General features: G+C 48.4%; 3 protein-coding genes across 8 annotated transcripts; all 3 read left to right on the forward strand.

The window, feature by feature from the left end:
- Positions 1-305: 305 nt before the first annotated feature.
- CKS1B (CDC28 protein kinase regulatory subunit 1B) lies at positions 306-3904 on the forward strand. The gene is made up of 3 exons (XM_045545226.1): positions 306-496; positions 2642-2769; positions 3381-3904. The coding sequence occupies exons 1-3, from the start codon at positions 438-440 to the stop codon at positions 3431-3433; spliced, it is 240 nt and encodes a 79-aa protein (XP_045401182.1). The 5' UTR covers positions 306-437; the 3' UTR covers positions 3434-3904.
- Positions 3905-6362: 2458 nt separating this feature from the next.
- FLAD1 (flavin adenine dinucleotide synthetase 1) lies at positions 6363-12922 on the forward strand. Of its 6 annotated transcripts, none has more exons than XM_045545230.1 (8): positions 6363-6394; positions 6869-7093; positions 8852-9596; positions 10271-10418; positions 10878-10976; positions 11058-11247; positions 12523-12596; positions 12714-12922. In XM_045545230.1, the coding sequence occupies exons 2-8, from the start codon at positions 7013-7015 to the stop codon at positions 12847-12849; spliced, it is 1473 nt and encodes a 490-aa protein (XP_045401186.1). In that variant the 5' UTR covers positions 6363-6394; positions 6869-7012; the 3' UTR covers positions 12850-12922. The 6 variants fall into 6 exon arrangements, with proteins under 6 accessions (XP_045401186.1, XP_045401183.1, XP_045401184.1 ...); XM_045545227.1 differs by lacking the exon at positions 6363-6394 and adding an exon at positions 6401-6664; XM_045545228.1 differs by lacking the exons at positions 6363-6394; positions 12523-12596; positions 12714-12922 and adding an exon at positions 6401-6664 and having other exon boundaries at positions 10909-10976; positions 11058-11238.
- A 455-nt stretch (positions 12923-13377) lies between these two features.
- Positions 13378-14085, forward strand: LOC123634042 (lens epithelial protein). The gene has a single exon (XM_045545234.1). It carries the CDS (start codon positions 13400-13402, stop codon positions 13583-13585), a length of 186 nt encoding a protein of 61 aa, XP_045401190.1. The 5' UTR covers positions 13378-13399; the 3' UTR covers positions 13586-14085.
- The last annotated feature ends 3426 nt before the right edge of the window (positions 14086-17511 follow it).

The raw sequence follows: 17511 nt of genomic DNA on the forward strand, positions 1-17511 counted from the left end.
TGTCTAGGTCACTGCTCCAACTTTCTCTCCGGGCCCGACCTCCCTGGAGAAACTTTATTACACTCACTTCCGGCCTCACTAACCCCTGACCCTCTACCTCACGGTCCCTCCTTCACCCGTCCCACTTTCCCGAGCCAGCCAATGGCAGCGCGAGAACGCGCACACTGGAGCAGTGGTAGCCAATAAGAGGCCTATTTTTTACCCAAGCTGGTTCTTGAGAAACGTAAGAGCTGCCTTCCAATAAGGATTGGAGGAGAAGTAAAATCTAAGCCAATCGGAGGCTTGAAGGTGGAGCTCTCCCGCCTTCAGCCAAAGGGACCAATAGGAAGTGTGGGCGGCGTGTTTGAAAGCGAGGCCAAAGAGGGTGGGAGCGCGTGCTGCTGGGAGTTGTTTGGAGGTTGGCGGCGCGGGGCTGAAGGCCCACCGGCGGAACGATCATGTCGCACAAGCAAATTTACTATTCGGACAAATATGACGACGAGGAGTTCGAGTACCGGTTAGTGCCGGCACAGGGGCCATAGCGAAGTCGTGAGTCTTGACAATTGAGGGCAGCGTGAGTTAGTAATGGGGAACTGAGGCAACAAAATTGGCGCATGCGCAGATTGATGGGGGTGTCTATTGAGGACATAAAGCGCATGCGCGAAGGGAGGCGCTCGTAAAACAAAAAGGTTATGACTTTGGGGTTTGTCCTCAGTTGTGAGGTGGCACCGCTAACCACCCCTCACCCTTGGGGTTTATGGATCTTAATCAAACTTAATTGAGCAAGTTGAACTTGACTTCTGGAGACTGCTGGTATCACAGTAATCCTATATGGCATACTGGAAGAAGGTGGCAAAAGCAGAGCTGGAATTTTCCTCGCGTTCTCAATGGGAGAATAGTTCTGAGAGAGCTTGAGTGTTGCTTATTAATTCGTGGAACAGAAAAGGCGTGGTTGTCTGGCTTGCTTTAGGAAGGGGGGATTCTTGGAACTGGAATGGGATAAAACTGGCCAGGAGCACTGAGAAAAGACTACGGGCATAATGCCCTTTAAATATCTATTTAAGGAAACAATTACTGAGTGCTCAACAGGTTTCAGGTGTTCTGCTAAAGTGTAAGGATAAGATATGGTCTCTGCTGTTCAAACTTAAAAGTCTGGAAGATACAGACTCCAGAAAGTTGATACATGCTCTGCTAGAGCCACCTACAGAGTGTGATGGGAGCACATAGCACTTGCCAAGGAAGAGGGAAGGTTGAGAAAGCTTCCTAGAGGAGACTGCCCAAGATGACACTCTGAGAAGTAGGAAGGAGAAAGCACCTCTTGATTGAAATCGCTTAGAAGATACTGGATAACCATCTGCCAAGGATGGTGAAGAAGGAATCCTTGCACTAGATGCAAGGATTTGGATTTGATAAATTCTAAGTCTATAATAATTCTAGACTGAAAAATGAAGACAATTCTACAAATGTTGACATTACACTAATCTGTATTAATTGTAATACTTAAGATAACTTTTTGGTTTGTGTCTTATCTCCTCAATTGGAGAACATAAAATGGAAACTTACTTTTCTTGTGTCTCTTCACCCAGCCTAATTCAGGATTTGGGCACTTTGGAAAACTCGATGTGTGTTGACAAATACATAACCATCGTTATGCCAAAACAACCCCAGACCCTTCTTGGACCCAATTAACATTTCCTCAGCTGTTTTCCTCTACATCTGAACTAAACTAACTAAAACTACTAAATATGCTTATAACATATTTGCAGGACTGCAGAGAAATCATTAGTTTCATCCCCTGGAAGATGTAACTCTTAGCTTAGCAATGGCATTTTGGTTTAAGAGGGTTTGTCTATATGTTGAAGCCAAATTTTGTGCCAGGGGCTTGTTAAAATGTGAAGTATTTTCAGACATTTAGACTAGAATATTTCTTGAAGAAAATAGACCTCTACTAGCACAGAGCATGTAATTTTCTTTGAGCATGATAAAGTCTATCTGCGTTAGTCTGATTCACATCGGAGTAATAAGTTCTTTGTCATGAAGACAATCTTATCCTTGGTTAAATTTCTTTTCCAAGACAAGGTCTCACTATGTTTCCTAGGCTATAGTTCAGTGGCTATTCACAGGCACAATGGTAGTGTACTACAGCCTCAAACTCTGGGCTCAAACCACCCTCCTGTAGCCTCAGCTTCTGGAGTAGCTGGCACTACTGCTTCCAGATTAGACTTTAAAGGATAAGATGTTTTCCTTTCATCCTTTGTAGTGACTCTTCCACACAGCACTTCATAAAAGGGCTTTCTTCTCCACAAAATAACTTCTCTCCCTTTATTACCAGTCCTGTTCAAAACCTACCTCTAATTATTAACATGTGCTCTGTGGGGCTCCCGTTATATTGTGAATGATCAACTAGAAGACTAAGGTCTGTGAAGGCAGAGAAAATATATCAATAGTGCCTGGAATTTAGGTGCTCATTCATTGGAATTATTACTTTGTACTTTTTAATATACCCTTGTAAGAATTTATAGAACTTAGCCTGTATTTCTAGATGCTGCTACCCCACGATAAGATTATATAAACTCTCTGACATCAGAAACCAGTTTCTCTTTCCTTTCTTGGCCTTATAGTACTGACAAAAATGCCCCACCTCCCTATGTTTCTGTTACAGGCATGTCATGTTGCCCAAGGACATAGCCAAGCTGGTCCCTAAAACCCATTTGATGTCTGAATCTGAATGGAGGAATCTTGGCGTTCAACAGAGTCAGGGATGGGTCCATTATATGATCCATGAACCAGGTCAGTGCAATGGCTAGAAGCAACCATACAGAACTGCTTCACTAAGGGAATGAAGGAATAAGATTGCATAACCCAAAGAAACAGGGGGATGGGGAATGGTTTACTGGTTCTTTCCCCCACTAGTCATCTAAAAAAACTGGAGTGGCCAAAAATAAGAGTCAAACTAAAGTATCAGAGAAGTTCAGAGGCAACCTGTCACTGAAAAACCTCCTTTAATCTTTACTTCAATCAGAGGGTACTCTTTCTAAGGCCACATATACCCTGGTTATGGCCCTTGCTTCATTCTCCATCAGAAAACAAATTCTTGGATGTGTTCCAAATAAGCAAAAGAAAGTATATTTCCCGATAAGACACCAGACACCCAGCTGCCAGGCAAAACTAATAAAGGACACCCCAGGGCTGTACAAACATGGCAAAAGAACTGATATTAACAATTCTTTACTTGGCAGACAGTCCAGACTTCTGGGTCTGCTTCTAAGACCATATGCTTAAATCTTTATTTAGTTATAAAGATCTCAGTGGGTGATAGCTGGGAGGTGGTGGTGGAATATACCGTAGATTGTGCATAGAATGGTGTGAACTTGTCTCTTAGATTTCACTCCCTCTTTCAGAACCTCACATCTTGCTGTTCCGGCGCCCACTACCCAAGAAGCCAAAGAAATGAAGCTGGCGAGCCACTTTTCAGCCTCAAGCTTTACACAGCTGTCCTTACTTTCTAACATCTTTCTGATAACATTATTACATTGCCTTCTTGTTTCTCACTTTGATATTTAAAGGATGTTCAATACACTGCTTGAACGTGCTGGTAACTGCTTTACTTCCTGAGTAGAGCCAACCACCACAGCCCAGCCACATGAGGGCCACAGCCTCAGCCGAACGTCACCCCAGAACCCACAGTGTGCTCTGTACCCAGAATACATTCGCCAGATGTAGAATAAGAATAATTTGCCATCTGAGAATAAGACCATGGCTGTTACAGGGATTGTATAAACATGCTGTTTTGTTTTTTCCTGCTGGGTGTTATATGTGTGGTGTCTTATGGATTTGTTTCAATGTATTGGAAACTTTCCATTTTATTCAAGAAATCTGTTCCATGTTAAAAGCCTTGATTAAAGAGGAAGTTTTTATAATCTAATTCTGTAATTGTAAGGGTTTCTCCCCCACTTCATGGTGAACATCACATTCAATACCATGGTTCTAATTATATGCCCCTTCAGTTTGACACTGAAGCTTAGCTCTTTGCTGATGAGGTTTATTTGAACACTTAGATAACTGATTCTTTTTTTTTTTTTTTGGAGACAGAGTCTTACTCTGTTGCCCAGGCTAGAGTGAACGCAGTGGCGTCAGCCTAGCTCACAGCAACCTCAAACTCCTGGGTTCAAGCAATCCTGCCTAGCGTCCCAGGTAGCTGGGACTACAGGCATGCACCACCATGCCTGGCTAATTTTTTTTGTATATATTTTTAGTTGTCCAGCTAATTTCTTTCTATTTTTAGTAGAGACCGGAGGGGGGGCGGTGCTCAGTCTTGCTCAGGCTGGTCTCGAATTCCTGAGCTCAATCCACCCGCCTCAGACTCCCCAAATGCTAGGATTACAGGCATGAGCCCCTGCACCCAGCCCAGATAACTGATTCTTAATCTACTTTAAGCAGACTTAATGTCAAACATCTATTGAAATATATTTCACTCTAACTACCAGCCTGAGATAGAGGTTATATAGGGACAGCCTCGTCTCATCAAAACAATGAACCGTTTCCTATAGTCCCAATATTTGAAGGGTAAAGGGAGGAGGCTGTCAGCCAGGGCCTGCTTGTGTGCCCCAATTCCTATGGCTTGGACGTACCTATGACCTACTCAGTGTGCCCATTGGTTGGGGGCTGTTATCAGTATTTCTCAACTTTGGTTGAACATTGGAATCACCTGGGGAGCTTTACAAGTACTCATGCCTGCCTGAGTCATTCCTAAAGATTATGGCTTAATTGGTTTGGGCTGTGGACTGGCTGTAGCGATTTTAAGCATTCTTATGTGGGTAGTTACAGCACTAAATTTTGAAAAAAACAGGTATAAACTGCAGCTGTTTTAGAAAACATTTCACCAAATAATAGCTTAACCTCTACTTAAAAAAAATAGTAATACTAAATAGGGGAGATGTTTATCATTATAAAAGTGGGGGTTTTGCCTTTTGTTTGAGACAGAGTCTTTCTCTGTCACCCTAGGCTAGAGTGCAGTGGTGCCATCATAGCTCACTGCAGACTTGAACTCCCAGGCTCAAGCGATTCTCCTGCCTCAACCTCTAGAGCAGCTGGGACTACAGGCATGTGCCACCATGCCTGGCTAATTTATTTACCTTGTAGAGATAGAGTCTCCCTATGTTACCTAGTCTGGTCAAACTCCTGGCATCAAGTGATCCACCTAAGACTCCCAAAGTGCTGGGATTACAGGTGTGAGCCACCATGCCCGGCAAAAGCTGTTTTTTTAATTGATAGAAACAGGGCTTATTACTTAAAGAATGGTCTAGAAGCCTGACTCTACTATGCGCTGCAGTGTTTTGTGGTTGTGTGGCTGTTCCCCATCTGTAAAATGGGCATGATATCTAACAGGGTTTTTTAAAGTAAAATTAGACCAGGTTCAGTAGTCCTTAAACCATTAATTTTAGACCCTTACTCCTCAATACCACAGACCAGCACCAGCAGCATCACATGGGAGCTGGTTAAATGCAGATCTCAGGCCACCCAAACCTACTGAATCAGAATCTGGATATTACAGAAGATCCCTAGATGATCAGTATAAAAATTAAAGTTTACAAAGCACTTTTAGACCAAAGGCAACTGAAATGGGAGTAAGCTAGGATGATGTGAGAATCCAAAGTGGACACACAAGGCACTCCCTTCTCACTGCCTCATTTGTACCTAATAAGACCAATAATTGGGAGAAGTGATGTTTGACCTAACCACCATCTGGAGCAAGGTGGGGCAAGAGGGGGTTTTGGACTTTGTCAACGAGGTTTAAGTAATTTTATCGGTTATATCAGAGATGAATGAAGGTTCCCCACACTAAAAGCTTACCTACTCCAAGGTCTTCCTACCTGACAGACAATGTTGATAATCATTCCTGGTGTTCTTCCAACTTCCTTCTACTAAAAAATAAAGTCCTTTCTGACTCCAGTACCAGCCCTTAGTCTAGAATTAGTCATAGTTAATGAAAACAGCATATGCATACAACAGTTTGAATACAGAACAGAGGTTAGAATCAAGCCTCCCTTTACCTCCAGCACTAGAAGTGAGCACCCCAAGTCCTTAGAGCATCTCCAATCACAGCTCCTTTCTCACCCTAAACCTCCCAGCCCCTGCCCCCGCCCTGAGCTAAGGCCCGGCCCCCACATTTCCGGGTGAGGGGCGACCACGTGGTTGTTGCCTGTAACAACCCAGCACTGCTCCCACCCACTGGCTAAAGCCTGAGAGCGGTAGTCAACTACGCCAGTGGAATCTTTGGGAAGTCTAAGCGACAGCCAAAATGACCAATCAATATGAGGTAGGTGTGAGTAAGGCGGGACTTTCGGTACGGAAGCTGCCTCAGGACAGAGGAAAGTAACGAGGGACAGACCCGGTGAAGGGACAAAACAGGCAGGTGAGAGCGTGGAAGTGTCCAATGATCTGAAGCTCGTCGGGAAGAGAGGGGTTTCTGGGCTAGAAAGGGTGTAGAAACCTGCAGGATAAGGAGACTGGGTTCTGGTAGTGGGTGGAAAGAGAACGCATTTAAAGGAATCAAGGCCCTGTATAAGGTAGACATTTAAAGGGGCAGATGCCCCGAACAGAAGAGACATTTAAAGGTGCAGATGCCCAAGATACAGCAGACACTTGAAGAGACCGGCTCGGCAGACAGAAGACATTTAAAGTGGTATGTTCTCGGGAGAGCAGGACATTTTAAGGAGGCCAGAGCCAAACTTAGAAGACATTTAAAGGGGTTTGAGAACACGTTTACTGAAAAGGCAGGAATAAAAGAGTCGCTTGTCAAGGATCTGGTTAGAGTAGACTAAGGGTCTTCCTCTAAGGAGGAACGTGCACTCCTGCTCTCCCCTATTGTCCTTTCTGGCTCCTCCAGGTTCCCTCGACCCCGGATCCCCTGTTCCCAGGCTATGGCCCCCAGTGCCCTGTAGACCTGGCGGGACTCTGGTGCTTACGACCCCTAATTGGGGGTCTGGGTGGCTACTGGAGGGCCTGGCGGAAGGGCAGAGAAGGCAGGAGCATGGCATCTAGGGCCTCTGAACTTCCCCCGAGGCGCAGCGTGACGGCTGGCATCATCATTGTTGGAGATGAGATCCTCAAGGTGTGTCTGGGACAGAAGAGGGGGGAGGGCGCGGCGTTATCCTGTCCTTAAGGGCCTACTCCACATCCTGTGGAGGGAGGTGAAACAGGGTGGGAGCCCCATTGCCGCAGTAGTGTCTTGGAGTGTGTCCAACATATTGGAGGGAAAGTGGCCCTCTTTCTTTCAATTATTCTGTCGAAAAACAGGTAGCAAAGTCCCTACAATTTGCCAAGCAATATAGTAGGGGCGGAGGGGCTATTCAACAATGACAGGAAGCCCAGCAAGTAGAGGAAGTACAGGTGCATGTATTGTATTAAGTGTTATGTCCAGCCTATTTGGAAATGATTCAAGGCCCTCAGCAGACTGGACAAGTTAGCTAGAAGGAATGTGCTAGAAGGGAGAAATCCCTTCCGAATTGTCAAGAAAGTCTTATTAGAGGACATTGCAGGCATCAGGTTTGTAATAGTAATATTGACTTCTATATATATATATATATTTTTTTTTTTGAGAGTCTCGCTCTGTTGCCTCAGGTAGAGCGCAGTGGCATCATCATAGCTCACTGCAACCTCAAACTCCTGGGCTCCAATGATCCTCCTGCCTCAGCCTCCAAGTAGCCGGGACTGTATACAGGTGCCTGCCACATGCCCAACTAATTTTTCTATTTTTAGTAGAGACAGGGTCTTGCTCTTGCTCAGGCTGGTCTTGAACTCCTGAGCTCAAGTGATCCTCCCACCTCAGCCTCCCAGAGTGCTAGGATTACAGGTGTGAATGAGCCACCAAGCCCAACCAGACTCCTATTTTTTGAGTGCTTAGTAAGGCCTGGGAATGTGCTTATTACATCACATATGTAATTTTACTAATCCTCACAACAACTCCATGAAGCTGGTACTTTTATTATAAGTCTTACTTAATTATGAAACTGAGGGTCAGAGAGGTTGAGAAACCTGCCCAAGGTCACATACCTAGGAAATGGTAGAAATGGGATTCCAGCCTGATTCTCCCTTACTCCAGAACACAGACTCTTAACCACTAAACCTGTTGAGAAGTAGAATGAAATGGGGTTGGAAAAGAAGATTGGGTATACACCACAGACAGCCTCAAATACCCTACAAAGGAATTTGAACTTTATTCTGTATACAGTTGGGAACAACAAATGGCTTCTGAGCCCAAAAGTGATGCAATCATTGTGACACATTAGGAAGGCTACTCAGGAGACAGAGCAGAACACTGGCTGGAGGCTGGGATTCTGGCCAGGAGGCTGTTGCCATTGCCCAGGTGAAAAGTGCCAAGGACCTGCTTGGTGGCAGTAGGACAGAGAGAAGAGAGCAGATGGGGTGACATTTCAGAAGTAGAGCTGACAGGATGAAGGGCCTGACTGGCTGTGAACAGTGCCTGGGGATGCCATTGACCAAAGTGACAACAGCCAGAGATATAGTAAGACTGCCCAATAACCACTGGGAGTCAAGGTACTGAAACCATCAGAGTTAGTGAAGAAGTGGACAAGTTGTCAGAATTGATAATTGAATCCATAAATATAAGTGAGGTCAGGGTGAAAGTGCAGAGAAGGAGGCCCAAGGCGGGTCACCGTATCCTTGACTCCATTCAAATGAATTTTCCCACTCCTGTGCCCAGTCCAGGCTCCTTGGCAGCCTGAGGTTGTGTCCTCCAAAGAGCAGAGCACCCCATCATCAGGCAGATGTGTCTGTCATTTGCTCCCCCTCTGCCCTTCATTCCTGCAGCATTGACAGTCTTATCCTTCCCCCTACCCCCAACCCCCAGGGACACACTCAGGACACCAACACCTACTTTTTGTGCCGGACACTGCGCTCCCTAGGGGTCCAGGTTTGCCGAGTTTCTGTCGTACCTGATGAGGTAGCCACCATTGCAGCTGAGGTCACCTCTTTCTCCAGCCGCTTCACCCATGTCCTCACAGCAGGGGGCATCGGCCCCACTCATGATGATGTGACCTTTGAGGCAGTGGCAAAGGCCTTTGGGGATGAGCTGAAGCCACACCCTGAGCTGCAAGCAGCCACCAAAGCCCTAGGAGGGGAGGGCTTGGAGAAGCTGTCACTGGTTCCCTCCTCTGCCCGCCTGCATTATGGCACAGATCCTCGCACTGGCCGCCCCTTCAGATTCCCGCTGGTCTCCGTCCGAAACGTGTACCTCTTCCCAGGCATTCCGGAGCTGCTGCAGCGAGTGCTGGAGGGGCTGAAGGGACTGTTCCAAAACACAGCTGTTCAGTTCCACTCCAGGGAACTGTATGTGGCTGCTGAGGAGGCCTCTATTGCCCCCATCCTGGCTGAGGCCCAGACCCACTTTGGACGTAGGCTTAGCCTGGGTTCCTACCCTGACTGGGGCAGCAACTACTATCAGGTGAAGCTGACTCTAGACTCGGAGGAAGAAGGGCCCCTGGAGGAATGCCTGGCCTACCTGACTGCCCATCTGCCCCAGGAATCACTGGTCCCCTACATGCCCAACGCCGTGGAGCAGGCCAGTGAGGCTGTATACAAACTTGCTGAATCAGGTAGGGGCCCACTGGGAAAGGAGCAGCATGCACCAGGCCATTGGTGCCACACTAGGTCTCAGTCCTGCAGGAGCTGTGGGGGCATCCCACAGATCCAGAAGTGGATAGAAGACAGCTACTATTGATTCGTTCATTATTCTCATAAATACTGATTGAGTACCTACTTTTACCATCACTGTGCTAGGTGTTGGGAATATGGCTTAATAGGAGAACATATGTCCTGCTTTTATGGACCAGTGGTTTAACAAGAGAGGCAGACATTAAACAGGTGCTCCTACATGGAGTGATGAAGAAAGTGAGCTCCCACAGCAGGGGGCCCAGCCTTGATCTGGGGTGAGAAAAGGCTTCTCTGGCCAAGAGATATATAAGCTGAGTGATTAGGAGGGTTTGTTCAGACCAGGAGGTGGGCAAGAGCAAACAGTATGAAAGAAGGCCAGGACACCCCACCCCACATCTCCCCACATCCCCTGCTCCAGAGGAAAGACACTGAGGCCAAAGTGGGTGAGATGTGGCAGGCCCTGCAGGGCCTAGCAGGCAGCTTGAAGGAGTTTAGACTTTATTTTAGGAACACTGGGAATATATGGAAGGGTTTTAAGCAAGGGCAACATGGCCCCTACTCCCCTTTGATGACCACATGTATCTATCTGATGCCCTTTTCCCTGCCTGTATGGCAGGGTCTTCTCTGGGGGAAAAGGTGGCAAGTGCCCTACAGACCATTGAGACTGCCCTGGCTCGATACAGCCTCACCCAGCTTTGTGTGGGCTTCAATGGAGGCAAGGACTGCACCGCCCTCCTGCACCTTTTCCATGCAGCTGTGCAGAGGTGAGCCTGCACGGAGCGATGAAGAGAGTGAGGCAAGACCCCAGAGGTACCTGAGCTGGCCCATTCTCCAGTTCCCCACCCCAGAGAGGAGGGAGAAAGGGAGTATGTGGGTGGAGTTTAAGAGGGATGGAGCCATGGTGACCTCTCAGTTCCATTCCCCCAGCATATTTATTGAGCATCTGACACGTGCCTGGCCCTGAGCATGGATGTGCAGGCCACCATCCCTGACCACAGGGGGGTCACAGTCCTGTTGGGGAGGTGAGATTTACATACCTGAGAGAAGTGCTTAGATTTGGGAGGTGAGAGTTCAGAGCGGGCTTCCTAGAGGAGAGGGTCTGATGAATGGAAAGGGGAAAAGGGAAGGGTATCTGTCCCTGGGGCCAAAGAGAATAGTGAGCTTTCTGGAGAGCCAGTTCCCTGTCCATCCTGGCAAGCCTGTGGATTCTTCCCCCTCCCCAGGAAATTCCCTGATGTTCCAAAACCCCTCCAGATCCTGTATATCCGCAGCATCTCCCCTTTCCCTGAGCTGGAGCAGTTTCTACAGGACACCATCAAGAGGTACTAGGGGCCTGGACGTTTGGGCTCCAAAAGGGGCTTGGCAGGGCCCATGCCTGACTCCCACTTCTGTTCCTTCCTAAGATATAATCTGCAGGTGTTGGAGGCTGAGGGCAACATGAAGCAGGCTCTGGGTGAACTGCAGGCACAGCAACCCCAACTAGAGGCTGTCCTGATGGGCACCCGCCGGACTGACCCCTACTCCTGTAGCCTCTGCCCTTTCAGTCCCACTGATCCAGGCTGGCCTTCATTCATGCGCATCAACCCGCTGCTGGTAATGGGGAAGAGGATTTATTGCCTTCAGTCCCACGTGCCTGTCAATCATTGCACCCTGGCTCCCCCAGGGGTGGAGGTGGGGGGATGTTAGAGCCTGTGTTTGGATGAGGGGCCCCATCATCCAAGGGAGACAGTGCTATTTGTTGATTCATCCTTTTGACCAATATTTATGGAGCCCTAATTCAGTGGCAGGAATTGTGCTTTCTACTGTGTGCTGTCTAATATGATAGCCACAAGCCATTTATTTATACTTTAATTGAATGAAATACAAATTACTAAAAACCACTGAATTATATACTTTAAAAGGATGAGTTTTATGTATGGAATGTGAATTATATCTCAGTTTTTTGTTTTGTTTTGTTTTGTTTTTTATTTTTTATTTTTTAATATTGAGATGGGGTTTCACTATGTTACCCAGGCTGGTCTTGAACCCCTGGGCTCAAATAACCTTCCTGCCTTAGCCTCCTGAGTAGCTGGGACTATAGGTGCATGCCACCATGCTTGGCTCAATTTTAAAAATTAAATACAATTAAAAATTCATCTCCCGCCGGGCACGGTGGCTCATGCCTGTAATCCTAGCACTCTGGGAGGCTGAGGCGGGTGGATCATTTGAGCTCAGGAGTTCGAGACCAGCCTGAGCAAGAGCGAGACCCTGTCTCTACTAAAAATACAAAGAAATTGGCTGGACAACTAAGAATACATATAGAAAAAATTAGCCAGGCATGGTGGTGCATGCCTGTAGTCCCAGCTACTCGGGAGGCTGAGGCAGGAGGATCACTTGAGCCCACGAGTTTGAGGTGGCTGTGAGCTAGGCTGACGCCACAGCACTCTAGCCCGGGCAACAGAGCCAGACTCCGTCTCAAAAAAAAAAAAAAAAAAATTCATCTCCCATTATCTAGACATTTAAAAAATTTTTCAGTTCTTCGGTGGTACAAGCCACATTTCACGTGACAGCACAGACGTAGAACATTTCCATCATCACAGAAAGTTCAGGGACATCGCTGGCTTAGACAAACATGGGTCCCTCCCTGTCCTCCTTGAGCTTACACTCCAGTGGAGGGTAGGTGGGGAATGGAGCGGGGAGAGGATGAAGGCCTTCTCTTTCTCATTGCTTAGCCTACAGGGAGCAAGGTATACCAGAAAATCCGATAGCAAGCCCTCCCTCAGAGGCTAAGGGAGCAGAAGAATCAGGATGGGTCTCTTCCCAGGATGACAGGGGGTAGGTGTGGGAGAGGGGAGCATTTGTGACTATTGTATAACTCTGACCTCCTAGGACTGGACCTACAGAGACATCTGGGACTTTCTGCGTCAGCTCTTTGTCCCATACTGTATCCTGTATGACCGAGGGTAAGGGTGTTAGGGGAAGAGAATTGGTATGGGGAGGATGAGAGGGTGCTGGGATAGGGAGAGCCACCACAAGAGCCCGCCCCACCACACACTTGCCCACCATTGTCCCTGCTCCAGGTACACATCACTGGGGAGTCGGGAGAACACAGTGCGGAACCCCGCCCTGAAGTGCCTGAGCCCAGGAGGACGACCCACCTACCGGCCAGCCTACCTACTGGAGAATGAAGATGAGGAGCGGAACTCTCGCACATGACCTCCCACCCCAGGAGGGAGGGAAGGCGGCTGTCCTGGGGTGTACCTGTCAATAAACCATGCCTCTCACTGTGCCTTTTGCTCTGGCTGTGTCTTCCGGCTCAGAAGTGGGCCAACACTGCCAGCTCTGAGCTAGCTGTGCTCACTTGGAGAGGCCAGGGTAGGGCAGAACAGGCTGGAAAGGAGCGCTCATTGATGATTCTCAGTGTCAGCCTCAGCAGGAGCCCACTAGAGGGCAGAAGCGGGAGTTGTGCCAACCACTGGGAAAGGGGCAACCAGGCAGGGCACCACCCCAGCTGGAGGAAGGGAAGCTGAGTTGGCCTGGCTGTGAAGGATGAAAGATGGAGTGGCCAGGCCCTCCCCCCTGCTAACCCCAGCCCTCATCCCTGTCTACAGGGGCTGACTCAGCCCATTCCCAGGCCTAGAACCTTCCCTTTGCTAGACCCTGGGGCCTTTGTCTTTGTAGTCATGAGGCCTGAGGGGGGTGGGGACAGTGTTGATAAAAGGCACCAAAGGCAGCTCCCACACCCTCCCTCAGAACTGCTGCCCGCATGCAGCCCCGGACACAGCTTCTAGCCCAAGTTCTACCCTTCTCCCTTGGAGGGGCCCTGCGAGACACTGGGCTCCGGCTGCCTGTCTTTAAGATGGGCACAGGGTGGGAGGGCTTGCAGCAGACCCTGAAGGAAGTTGCCTACATCCTCCTCTGCTGCTGGTGTATCAAGGAACTGCTGGATTAATGGCAACAGGAACTGCCTCCTCTCCCCTCTGGCACAATGGCTGGCATCACTCAGGTGGGCAGGGTGGGGCAAACAGGAGGCATGGATGCAGCTTCTGCAGCATAGCTTGCCTCTCAACTTCCCATTCTCTTCTTTAGCACCCAGCCAACCCCCATCAAGACTCCTGGGGCCAGCTGTGCTTGACCAAGGATGGGCCACAAGAGTGAAGTGTGGATCCTGCTTTGAGTTGTGCCATCTGTCAGACCTGCCTCTTCTCTGAGCCTCTCTTCCCAGCCCCCACCTCAAGTGGACCTCTGGTGGACAGGAGCTTGGCCTGCTGGCTAGGACCCCAATAAGATGGCAGCAGGACCTGGTATTCCTCCAAGCTTGGTACAGTGAGCCCACCAGTCCAGATGGTTGATCTTAACCATACTCTCTTAGTACCAGGAATGGACCACTCCCTAAGATATCTGTTTGAGAATCAGTGAATTTACATGCAATAAATAGACCTTGAGGCCAAAAGTTCTCAATGTCTAAAAGGGAATTAGAAAAAGCACTAGAAGGGTCTTGGAGCCAGGGTGCAGACCAGGGAGGGAAGGAGCTTGTCCTGGATAGAATTGAGATTGAAAACCAGGTTTTCTGACACTGGTGCCTGGGTGGGGAGGGTAGAAGGCAGAAAGTCCTCCTAACCTTTGGGTAGGAAGAGGTCCAGCTTGGGTGAGGTCTTCTAATGTGAGGCCCAGAGTGTTAGGATGGAACCCAAAGGACTCAGCCCTTTCCCAAATAGAAGACCAGGTCTAGGCAGCTCCTTGCCACTGAGGATCTTGGGGAAAGCACAAAGCTGATACTGGTCCCCAGCTTATGGAGGAAGGAGGGCACCATGAGCTATAAGAGCTCTCAGCTCACATACAAAGTTAAAAGAGAGTGGCTCAACACCTGTAATCCTAGCACTCTGGGAGGCCGAGGCAGGAGGATAGCTCGAGGTCAGCAGTTCTAGACCAGCCTGAGCAAGAGCGAGACCCCGTCTCTACTAAAAATAGAACGAAATGATCTGGACAGCTAAAAATATATATAGAAAAAAATTAGCCGGGCATGGTGGCACATACCTGTAGTCTCAGCTACTCCGGAGGCTGAGGCAGAAGGATTGCTTGAACCCAGGAGTTTGAGGTTGCTATGAGCTAGGCTGACGCTACGGCACTCTAGCCCCGGCAACAGAGCGAGACTCTGTCTCAAAAAAAAAAAGTTAAAAGAGAAAGGCACCTTGTCCCTCAGGCTTATCACAGCACAGCCTATTAGGACCTAAACAGCCCAGCCAAGCAGAATTGACTCCTCACTTTGCCTTAGTAGCTACCACTACCTGCTTTCCCTAAAGTACCCCAGTGGTGTGTACACATCAGCTGTGTACATCGTCTTGCTCATGCTTACTGATGTTTCCAGCCACAGCAACCCCCACCCAAGCCTCAGAGCCAGCCACAGGACTTGTTCAGCATTATCTTGGCGTCCCCATCTAGCATTCTCTGACCCCTCTTGGGGCCCAGTTATTGACCTCCAACCCTTTCTGACCGGAGCACCAGCCTGGAGGTGATGTATGGGGCCCTCTCCCACCCTCCCTGAGACCAGCTCTTCCTTAGCGTTCTTCTTAGTTAACTCCTTTCTCTCTCGGTTCTTTTGGTAAACATATGCCTAGAGTAAAGAATTCTAATAGCAAAAAGTAAGTCTCCACACCTTTCCTCAACCCCCCAGCTTTCCTCCCTGGAGGTAACCATGATTACCAGTTTCTTGGAGAGCACCCTAGAGATGGTCTGTGCACAGAATGCATCTTCATTCTTTCATGCAACAAATACTGAGTGTGTAATATCTGCCAGTCTGGGTGCTTTGGATACAACAGTGAACAAAACAGGTTTCCATAGTTATGGAGCTTACATTCTAGTGGGTGGAGACAGAAGATAAACTATAAACATTTTTTTTAAGTATACAGATGTTATTAGGTAATAGGTAGCCTAGAAAAAAGAAAAAGTCAAGTGGGAGCAGGTCATGGAGAGCCTAAATAAGAACGTGAGCTTTTATGCTGAGTGAAATGAGGAACTATTGCAGAATGTTGAGCATGAAATGATTTTTTTATTTAAAAGGCTCACACTGGCTGCTGTTTGAGAATAAACTTTAGGGGAGCAAGGGTAGTATATGAGAGACCCATTAGGAAGTAATGGGCACAATATCCACCAGACATGTTGGTGGCTCAGGCCATGCTTATAGATACAGCAGTAGTGAGAAGTGGCTGGACTCTGAACATACTTATTCTTCCCAGTTTGTTAACATACTCTACACACTGCTCTGCACCTTGAACAGGATTCAGGGTTCCACATTAGCACATTTAGAGCCTGTCCATTCTTTTTTAGAGCAGCTTAGTACTCTGTAGTACTCTGATTTGAGATTATTTCTTATCCCTGGCAGCTTAGTGCTCCCTCTTTAGGCATCCACAACAGCCAGGTCAGTGCTCTTGCCTGGTCCCTTCAGAGCCCCTCAGGCACAGTAGTAAGGGGTAAGGTCCTGAAGCCAACCAGGGAGAGGTTAGTGATCAGGGTAGTCACAGAATTCACTTTCCCATCCGAATATGGGACTCCTCCCTCCCCTCATCGCGCGCACCCTGCTTGGCCAGCGGCAGCCCTTCCCTGATTCAGAACCTGGCATACCGCCTTCTTTTCTTTTCTTAGGCCCCACTCCCACCAGGCTGGGCAGTGCCTGGAGGTGGATCCTAAGCCTGAGGTCTGGGCACAACGGCCTTTGCCAGGGGAGGGGATTTCTGGCAAAGACCACTGGGGAAGTGGTGGGTGGAGGAAGGCACAGCCCAGGGCTGTGGCCTGTGGTGAGACCGGCGGTGGAGAGCTCGAGGGGGCAGAGACTGCCAGTGGCCCAAGTAAAGTATCAGAGTGGGAAAGAGAGCCTTGATAGTGGAAAGACTGAGGAGAGGGATGAGAACAACAAAAACCTCATATACCATTCTGAGAGCCCTTTCCACACTACAGAGTGCTTTGAGCCTCACAAAAGTCTGCTTCAAAAATAGGCAGGACAAGTAATTATCTCACATTAATGTGAACAAAACAGGCCCAGAGAGGTGAAGTGATGTGTCCAAGGCCATACACACAGCACATTGCAATGTAGTATTTAGTGAACCCAGATTTTCAGACCTCAAATTCAGGGTTTCTCCTGATAGCCTGCCTTCGTCTTCTGAGCTGGTGTTTGTGTGGGGATAGTGGCCTAAAGTGGCTTGGGAGGCAAAGCCACAAAAGCAAAAGTGTAGACGGTACCACTCCCTCATTCTTCACCCACCCATTCCATGCTGTGCCACTTCCCACCTCTATTCTAAGCTCCCCTTGTCCTTGGTTTCTTAGCTCATTTTGGTGTCCCAGCTACACCCTTTTCACTTAATCCACACAGGCCAGACCTTTCCTGGCCCTCACCTCCCCATTCCTCTAGAAGGGGAAAAAAATGCGATGGTTTCCCCACAGGCTTCTCTCCCCAGCTAGAGCAACTCAGGTTTTGAGTGTCCAAACTACTCCCTCAGGAGCTCACGTGGGGTTGGGGAGACAGCGAAGGGGGTGCAGGGTGCCAAGATAGAGAGGGATGGGTAAGACCTCACCTACCCCTTGGTGCCCTGGGGCCACAAAGGATAGGGGAATGAATGGGGTAGAAATGGAGGAGACAAGGTGGATGAGCTGAGTTGACGAACCCCAAGTACGACAGCAAGGCCTGATAGCCAGGATTCCTGGTGGATTTCATCCGATATAGGACCCTAGATAGCATGCGAGAAGCAGGTGGAGGAGAGGAGTTAAGACTAAGGGGTCTGAGAAGCCGTGTGCAATAAATAAATTGAATATCATAGGAATGCTCTCAGGAGGGTCCCACGTTTTCCCAGCAACACGAAAAGATGGGTGAAAAATGAGTGTAGC

Source organism: Lemur catta, chromosome 3, assembly GCF_020740605.2.
Source record: "Lemur catta isolate mLemCat1 chromosome 3, mLemCat1.pri, whole genome shotgun sequence".
In the NCBI taxonomy this organism is placed as follows: domain Eukaryota; kingdom Metazoa; phylum Chordata; class Mammalia; order Primates; family Lemuridae; genus Lemur; species Lemur catta.

Coding starts and splice junctions, on each gene's coding strand:
- FLAD1 (XM_045545230.1), top strand. CDS start 7,013: ATGGCATCTAGGGCCTCTGAACTTCCCCCGAGGCGCAGCGTGACGGCT. Junction 9,597..10,270: donor ATACAAACTTGCTGAATCAG/GTAGGGGCCCAC, acceptor CCTGTATGGCAG/GGTCTTCTCTGGGGGAAAAG. Junction 12,597..12,713: donor TGTATCCTGTATGACCGAGG/GTAAGGGTGTTA, acceptor TCCCTGCTCCAG/GTACACATCACTGGGGAGTC.
- CKS1B (XM_045545226.1), top strand. CDS start 438: ATGTCGCACAAGCAAATTTACTATTCGGACAAATATGACGACGAGGAG. Junction 497..2,641: donor GACGAGGAGTTCGAGTACCG/GTTAGTGCCGGC, acceptor TTTCTGTTACAG/GCATGTCATGTTGCCCAAGG. Junction 2,770..3,380: donor TTATATGATCCATGAACCAG/GTCAGTGCAATG, acceptor TCCCTCTTTCAG/AACCTCACATCTTGCTGTTC.
- LOC123634042 (XM_045545234.1), top strand. CDS start 13,400: ATGCAGCCCCGGACACAGCTTCTAGCCCAAGTTCTACCCTTCTCCCTT.